The 9,285-nt window shown below is 38.9% G+C and overlaps 1 protein-coding gene across 1 annotated transcript in view; it reads left to right on the forward strand.

Moving 5' to 3' along the window:
* KIF13B (kinesin family member 13B) overlaps window positions 1–9,285 on the forward strand; it is a 268,551-nt gene that overhangs the window by 214,988 nt on the left and 44,278 nt on the right. The window contains exon 35 of the mRNA XM_045286833.1: window positions 6,384–6,492. Coding sequence (XP_045142768.1) covers window positions 6,384–6,492 — 109 coding nt within the window. The remainder of the gene's footprint in view (window positions 1–6,383; window positions 6,493–9,285) is intronic.

The raw sequence follows: 9,285 nt of genomic DNA on the forward strand, positions 1-9,285 counted from the left end.
AGCATTTAGGAACTAGAGGAAAGTTGTATGTTTCATCGTTGATACACTGCACCCTGACGGGCTCGTGTCTCCCCTTGACCCTTCCATAAGGGGATGTCCAGTTGCCTACAGATGGGCTTTGGGTCCCCACTCCGTACTCCCCCTCATTCACAAACATCATCATTTTCCAAACATTTTCTTTTACTTGAGCCCTTGGTATCAGCTTCTCATTTTCCCCCCCTCCCTTCTCTACCCTCCCTCACGAACCATTGATAATTTATAAATTATTATTATTTTTTCATGTCTTACACTGACTGATGTCCCTTCACCCACTTTTCTGTTGTCCTTCCCCTTGGGAGGGGGTTATAGGTAGATCATTGTGATCGGTTCTTTCTGTCTCCCCCCACCTTCCCCTTACATTCCTGGTATCGCTACTCTCATTATTGGTCCTGAGGAGTTTATCTGTGCTGGATTCCCTTTGTTTCCAGCTCTTATCTGTACCCATGTACATTCTCTGGTCTAGCTAGATTTGTATGGTAGAATTGGGGTCATGATAGTTTGGGGGACTAAGCAATAAAGAACTAGAGGACATTTGTATGTTTTCTTGGTGCTATACTGCACCCTGACTGGCTCATCTCCTCCCCGAGACCCTTCTGTAAGGTGATGTTCAGTTGCCTATAGATGTGTTTTAGGTCTCTACTCTGCCTCCCCCTCAATCACAGTGATATGATTTTTGTTCTGGGTCTTTGATACATAATATCTGATTCTGTCAACACCTTGTGCTCACACAGGCTGGTGTGCTTCTTCCATGTGGGCTTTGTTGCTTCTCAACTAGATGGCCGCTTGTTTATTTTTAAGCCTTCAAGACCCCAGATGCCATATCTTTTGATAGCCTGCCACCATCAACTTTCTTTACCACATTTGCTTATACACTCTGGAGGAGAAAACAACAGGACCGACAGTTCTGCGGGGACATGGGAATGGAGTGGGAGGAGAAAGTGGGTGTTAACAAACCCAGGGACAAGAGATTCGTTTCTTATTGCTGCTTAACCTCGGGATAATCAATTGCTCTAACACTGTTTGTTGAAAAGACTGTACTTCCTCCATGCATTACTTGGCACATTTGTCAAAAAGCAGTTAGTTGTGCTTAGTATGAGGATGTTTCTCGGCTTTCTCTTTATTCCCATTAATTCTTTTCCAAGACAGATAGATGTATGTCTAGCCCTCTGCCAGTACAATAAAGCAATGATTACAGAATTAGGACTAGAAAATACATAATTTGATGTGCTATTATCTTCTCCCTGTGTAATATGAGAACATTCAGGTTAGTTGAATTAACATTTGGAAGGAGGGAGGGGTCACAACTGATCTTGATTTTCAGTTAATATTAAAGCAAAAATTAGTCAGATGGGAGCAGAATCCCTTTAAAGCATATGGCAGGGAGATGGGGTTGCAACAGTGGAAAATTTGATTAAGAGTAGACTTATGGAGTGAGAGGAAAGAGTAAAGTCCTGAATAAAAACTTACAATTTGGCCTAATAACACCTAAATTAATAGGCTAGTCATATTTTACAAACTCATATTTTTAATGTTCGCTACATATTAAAAATGGGATTATTTTACTGAGTGCCAACAAAGTTAAATAGACAGACTAATTAATCTTACCCCCAAAAGAAGTTTCATTAACTACTCCAACTGACTGAACTTTAGGACCTAACGGAAATGATATTGACGATAAATCTTCAATTAGAAGTATAAAATATAATAGCAATGTTATTGCTATTGTTGTATCATTATTATAAGATTTTATTTGTAGCGCTAATGAGAACTTAGAAACTTTTTATGACCAATCTAACTAAATGTACTTAATCTTAGGTTGAGGGCTAATTTTTTCCTGCTGCTTATCTTTCCAATTCAACAGTGCCTATGTGTCCAGAGCTTTTGTAACACAATGAACACAGCCAACTTAAAAATGTTGCTGTTTCTAAAGGCATTTTAGAGGAAATCATAGCTTTTGTTAACAAGTAGTGATGTTTGTCTTCCTTTTATTGTAAAGGAGTTCTGATCAAGTTCAAATGAGTAAAAATATTTAAACAAATATTCAGTTAACAAAACTGATTTCTGTATCTGGCTACATCATCTTCCTGAAAACTGTAATTATGCACATTTAGTATGTCACTGGTAAAAGTTGGTGCCAAATGTGAGTCATTTCTTCTTCAGCTGAGTTAAGAAGTCACCTTTGGACCTGAAATGTCACAGACACTTCTCTTTATTTACCTCTGTGTCATTTTCCTAATCAAAAGCAGACTCCTGTGTGGGAAAACCCTTAGACCATGGATATGGCAGAGAAGTCGTTACTGTGTAAGGCGGGCCACATCATGTCCTCAGATCTGCCCAGAGCCACCAGTGGTTTTTGGCATTTTGACTTTGACTCTATATTTGGTGTCCACCTACAAATAATTGCTGTTTTAAATAAGATTTTATTACTTCAAATGTTTTCTGTTAAATCACATGGTCCCTGGTGATTCTGAAGGTACTTTAGGGATCCAAAATGAAGCCAGGGTCTTCTCTTGTGTCTCTTCACCATGGCTGATTTTAAAGTTTTATGGTCATACAGAATGTTAGACGCATTCTAACATTGTGTCCTTTTAGGATTCAGATTGTCAGGATTTAGATTGTTGATTGTAGGTGCTGTCAGGTTGGTCCTGACATACAGTGACCCTGTGTACAACAGAGGTACAAGTTGCCCGTTCCTGCCCCATCCTCACTGTGTGGCTATGTTTCTGATACATTGTTTGCAGCCACCATGTCAGTCCATCTTAGTGAGGGTCTTACTCTTTTTTGTTGAACCTCTTACTTTGCCAAGCATGATAATCTTCTCCAGGGACTAGACCCTTCTGATAATATCTAAAGTGGATGAGATGAAGGCTTTCCATCCTGACTTCTGAGGAACATTCGTTCTGGCTGTACTTCTTCCAAGACAACATTGCTTTGTTCTGCTGGCACTCTGTCCATGGTATTCAATATTCTTTGCCTTCAAAGAAGTTAAAGCCATCAGTATTTATGGTAGAAATTATGAAAACAGAAATCATCCTCTTTCACTGGTAATAAATGGAGCTTAAAAGTCTCTTGTGAGAATTTGTTTTATTTATTGTCCTAAGTTCATCTCCCTCTGTGTGCCTTGCAGTGGGATACTCCCATTTTCCTCCCGTTTCAGTAAAGGGACAATAATTCTAGAACAGTCAAGCATATTAAATGTATTGGAATAAAATGATCTTTGCCCTTGTGGTGGAAGGTGTGTAACCAGACCATGAATTACACATTTCATTGTTGGCATTAGAATGAATATGTAGTGTAGAAGTGGATTGTAGTGAACAGTTGCAGTGATGTTTCAACTGAAACACACCCCATTCTAGCCTAAAGCTATTTGGGAACCTCTAAGCATCATCTCTAGGAGCCCTGGTGGTGTAGTGGTTACCACTGGGGCTGCTAATCGCAAGATCAACAGTTCAAAAGCACATCCGCTGTGTGGGAGAAAGTCAAGGCTTCCTAGTCCTGTAAAGAGCAGTTTTACTCTGTCCTATAGGGTCACTATGAGTCGCCATTGAGTTGATGGCTGTGAGATGTACCATCTCTGGGCAGTAAGAGCTAGCGTGCAGTTCCCCAAGGTTAAGATGGCTGTGAAAATGTATCGATGAAAATGAAATGATTTCTCTATTATCTGTGACTGTATTGAAGTACTATGTACATCCTTTCAAGTGTTCTTATTGGAGATACTATGTGAGACATTAAGAGCAATTGCTCCTATTCTGATGCAGTAGTAATATTGCGTAGGAGTGCTAACTGGGAAAAATTACCCGTGAAGCTACCACAGCCCAGAGTGTGCCTTGGGGAAGAAGTGACACCCACGTTATTTGTCACAGTGTCTTTGTACCCCAAACAACACAGGTGCTGACTCCTCATCAGCTACTCAGTTTTCCTACAGAAACAGAGTGCCCCATGTCAGCTGGCAAATAAGGAAGAAAAATCTAGAATATGAAGATAATTTATTCCTGAATTTAGTAAGTTGTTTTCAAAACAACCTTTAGGAGCTTGATACTTCACATAAAGCATGAGACTTTTAGTCTGCTGAGATACTAGGGATTGCTGACCTTAGTATTTACCTGAATGTGCTATCCTGAAGTCTACAGAACTGTAGCTTCTCAGACAGGTAATCAACTTGAAATGCATAAAAAACATGAACGGAACTTACATATGTAAATCAGTGTGTGACTCATAGTAAAATGAAAGGCTCCTCTGGTGAAAGATTTCAGAGTTCATAGTTTTCCTAATCACACATTCATGTCTGTTTTGTCCCCTTCTTTATGCTAAACATCATATTCTTTTTTAAAAATGGTATCTAATACTGAGAGAATTCCTAGGCAAAAGTGTATTCTCTGGGGTAAATAGGATCCAGATCACTTAGGGCTTATTGATTTTATGATCAGTACTTAGGTCGCTGCTAAAAGCAGATAGCTTTCCAATACATATCTGAAACCTAAGAGACCTCTCTACCTCAATCCATCTTCAAGAGCAGCGAAGATCTGACTGTTCCCCATATTGCTTTTCAGACAATTAGGAATGAAAATCATGCTAATAGTGATGGTCATTCATCTGTGGAATGCTAGCTTAAACTAATATTAAATACTGTTCTTCACCTTTAGTAGAAAGTCAGAATGACTATCAGAGGAAGAAAAGAAAACAAAACATTTTAAAGATTCCTATCTCGACTGTACTATTGCTTTTTTGTACAAGTAACAATTAATTGGGGGTTATTTCTTTACTAGAGAGGCCTAATGTTAAAAGTACAATGATGGTATCATCGAGATCATGAGTCTTAGACTTATAATTTAATCCATTAACTGACTTTCATTTTCTTATATTAAGCAATGACCTCTAATGGATGTTTACAAAATAAATTTAGAGTACAACAAAACTTATAAATTCAGAGACTATAATACCTGTGATTATTTGATTTGGATTTAACTGGAATTTAATATTTACAAAAATAAAGACTGGTTCTTTAGCATTTTCTTTGTCTTTAGTTGTGTGCTTTATTTTTTTTTATCATTTTATTAGGGGCTGATACAACTCTTATCACAATCCATACATACATCAATTGTGTCAAGCACATTTGTACATATGTTGCCATCATCATTCTCAAAACACCTGCTTTCTACTTGAGCCCTTGGTATCAGCTCCTCATTTTTTTCCCTCCCTCCCTGCTGCCTCCTCCCTCCTGAACCCATGATAATTTATAAATTATTATTATTTTGTCATAATGTTACACCATCTGACGTCTCCCTCACCCACTTCTCTGCTGTCCCTCCCCCACAGAGGAGGTTCTATGTAGACCTTGTAATCTGTTCCCCCTTTCTCCCTCACCTTCCCTCCACCCTCCCGATATCGCCACTCTCACCACTGGTCCTGAGGGGTTCATCTGTCCTATATTTCCTGTATTTCCAGTTCCTATCTGTGCCAGTGTACACCTCCGGTCCAGCCGGATATGTAAAGCAGAATTGGGATCATGATACTGTGGGGGAGGAAGTATTCAAGAACTGGAGGAAAATTGTATATTTCATCATTGCTACACTGCACCCTGACTGGCTCGTCTCCTTGCAGCCCTTCTGCAAGGGGATGTCCAATTTCCCACAGATGGGCTTTGGGTCCCCACTCTGCACTCCCCCTCATTCACAATGCTATGATTTTTTTTTTTTTTTTGTCTTTGAGCCTGATACCTGATCCCTTCGACACCTTGTGATCTCACTGGCTGGTGTGCTTCTTCCATGTGGGCTTTGTTGTTCTCAGTTAGATGGCCCCTTGTTTATCTTCCAGCCTATAGCATTTTTAATTTATGAACTACACATGGAAATGCTTTATGGAGTTTATGGAAACATGTGCTCCTGGAATGGAAAGAGCTACATTAGAGCCATAGAACTCTTCCTGGATTTCTGTTGAGAAACTGAAATGGTAGGGCAAACGTGGCTGAACAGCATTAGGAAGGACTCGAAAGCCATGTTTTCATATGCTCTGTATTTTGTGGAGAAGAGGCATAATGTAGGAGAAGGTCTTAGAATGGAATTTGGGAGATTGCAAGTTATAAGCTGGAAGACATACCAGAATATAAGGCTTTTATAAGGGAAAATACTGTTGTGGTGAGAATGATAAATCAAGCAAAATACTTAAGTAATCAAATAATGTGTCATATAAAAGAAATAATATATAACAGTAATACATAGCCACTTTAAAATATTATCTTTAATAAAATGAGATGTTTATTAAAACTTTAATAAAATATTATCTTTAATAAAAATAGTTTTTTGTTAATTAATTTGAAACAAGATTACTGGTTTTGTCCTCAATAGGGTCGGTGGGAAAGTCAACAAGATGTATCCCAAACAGTACTTTCCAGAGGACAAGCTTCAGGCTCCCCATCCCCTTCTACTTGTCCCCCAAATAATTCTCCTGATCCAGGTAAGCTACATTTTCATTTGCCTGCCAATATCTTTAATTTGAGCGTATTTCAGAAATTGTTTGAATTAGAATTCCCTGCCAGGTACCCACTGTTCTACTAATTAATGTACATTTAAGTCATCCTTTTTATTGTCTTAGCATGTTGAAAAGCATTAATTTTTGAATTTGAACAATTTGCATTTATGTATAAATTCCACTTGATACCATTTTGAAGTAGTGCACTCTTTGTTTCTTTTCCCATTTGCTAATATTTTGTCAAGGCATTAATAAATGTACTCAGCAATGAATATCTGCATGTGGTTTTCTTTTTATGCAGCAGTGAGCTTGTTGGGATTTGGAAGCATGCTTGGGTGGGCCTCATAAAATGACTTGGGAAGTGTTCCTGCTGCTGTTTGTTTCAGATTGGATAGTTCCTTCCATTTCCAGTATTAAGCACATCCATGGAAATTGTCATTCCAGTTATTGTTCTTTTTGGTTCTCGAATTTCCATTTGGTGCTATTTTTTTTTAAGTTTAATTCCGTGCTAGTATTCCTTATCAGTTCATCTATTAAGATCTCTTTATGTCCTTGAACATGTTTATAAAACTGCTTTCAAGTCTTTGCTAAATCTAGCATCTGAGCCATCTGATGGTCTATTTCTTTATGCTTTTTTTCCTTATCATGGGTCATATTTTCTTTTTCATTTGTTGTCTACTAGTTTTTTGTTTTGTACTGAACCTTGTGGACATTACGTGGTAGAGACTTTAAGTTTTATTGTCTTCCTCTGAATATTGTTGACATTTGGTATTACAAAAGCTTTATGTAATTTAGTGAGTATTTATTGGTCTTTTAAAATGACTGTGTATAAAACTCAAACTATATACCCAGTCTCCTTAATTGATGGGAATCAAATTCCAAACTCTGTCTCTATGTATCTTGTAAAGTTTTGATTTCAAGGGTTGTTAGGTTGTGTCTAGATTTGTTCTTATTTCTAAGATATAATCTTTTGGGGCTCAGCTTATCCCACTTTGGATGACCCAAAACTCTGATGTGTCTGTGATAGCTAGCCACCAAGATGACTCCAGTGATATTGAAATTCACCCTTTTCTGTGGTCTGCTCCCACATGGACTCATGTCTGCTCTCTGTGGTAAATAGAATGAGCATTGACAGTATGAAACTTCTTAGATAGATCACAAAAAGCTGTACATCTTTTATGTTTTTCTCTTGGATCTCTTAACATAAGAAAGTTGGGAAATTAAAGTTATTTATCTTGAGCACATTTGAGGAAAGTATGGGGACCACAACTGAGCTTCTCCCACTCCCAAGGCTAACTTTACAAGGCAGAGGTCAGACAAGCCTCTACCCTCATTCCTTTTCCCCCTAGCCTGACATCAACTCTCCCCCATGACATTCTGGTTCTGTGGCTGGGTTCCATAATTTCTTTACAGTAGACTCCCAGATCTCAGAGGGAAAACGCATGATTATGCATTTTATTGGAGAAGTTTACAGGTTACAATTCAGCTGATAAATGCTCAAGGTAGAGTTGGTCAGTTATCATAGTTTCTTTCCTTCATGCCACAGGCAGGCCTCTCTCTTGCTTCAGCCTCTTGCTCTGGCCACTGCCTTGCTTGGAAAATGTCACAGAGCTCTTTTAGGGATGCTAATAAATGCCCAAAGGGTGTATCACTGTATGCTAAGCTTCAGCTTGAAGGCAATCCACTCCATGGGTCAGTAAACCCGTTCTCCCCAATTAAGTGCCCAGAGACACCCCACTCCACAAGCCAGCTTCCTACCCCAAAGGATTCAACTTTATTTGCTCTGTGAGCTGGGAAGTCCACCACTCTATCTCATGCTCTGACTCCTGGTCCTGCTGTTGCTACTTCTCTGGGTCAAAGTTGTCTCCTGGATCAGAAGGGTTCAGTGCACAGGGATCATGGGGTTCAAAGGATTCACTCCCCTCCTGACTCTACTCTCTTGTTGGTAGTGAGATTCCCACTTCCTGCTTCTAAGGGGGCTCATATCATACCCAGTGGGGGTGGTAATCTCAATTTCTGTGAACAATTATTCACAGATGAATCATAATGTAACCAATATCTTCTCCATCTACTTATGCAGACCCATTAGGAAAACTAAGTTTTTTTGGTGAGAGTAACAAAGACTTTTAGCTAGAAGAGCCATATTGCTAGTTCACTCATTGCAGCCCATATGGAGAGGAACCTGGGTTTCTAAATTGACACCCATGTGAATGTGCCACCTTGAAAATGGATGCTCCAACCCAAGGCAGGTGTAAAATGACTATAGCCCTAACTGATACTGTATTCTAAGCTTCTGGGTCTCCTCAGCCAGGATCATTCAGCTAAGCTGGCCTCGAATTCATGATTCACAAAAACAGTAACAGTAAATTTTTATTATTGTTTAAAACTACTGATGTTTGGATGTGATATTTTACACAGCATTAGCTAACAAATACAATTATATAATACTGCTCAATCACTATTGTTTATTTATTTTTTAATATCATTTTATTAGGAGCTCATACAACTCATCACAATCCATACATACATCCATTGTATAAAGCACATTTGTACATTCATTGCCCTTATCATTCTCAGAACATTTGCTCTCTACCTAAGCCCCTGGCATCAGTTCATTTTTAACCCTCCCTCCCTGCTCTCCCCTCCCTCACGAACCCTTGATGATTTACAAATTATTTGTCATATCTTGCCCTGTTCGACATCTCCCTTCACCTACTTTTCTGTTGTCCATCCCCCAGGGAGGAGGTTATATGTAGATCCTTGTAATCAGTTCCCCCT

This window comes from Echinops telfairi, unplaced genomic scaffold (genome assembly GCF_000313985.2).
Source record: "Echinops telfairi isolate 266 unplaced genomic scaffold, ASM31398v2 ScPeMD7_9;HRSCAF=40, whole genome shotgun sequence".
NCBI classification, from domain to species: Eukaryota; Metazoa; Chordata; class Mammalia; order Afrosoricida; family Tenrecidae; genus Echinops; species Echinops telfairi.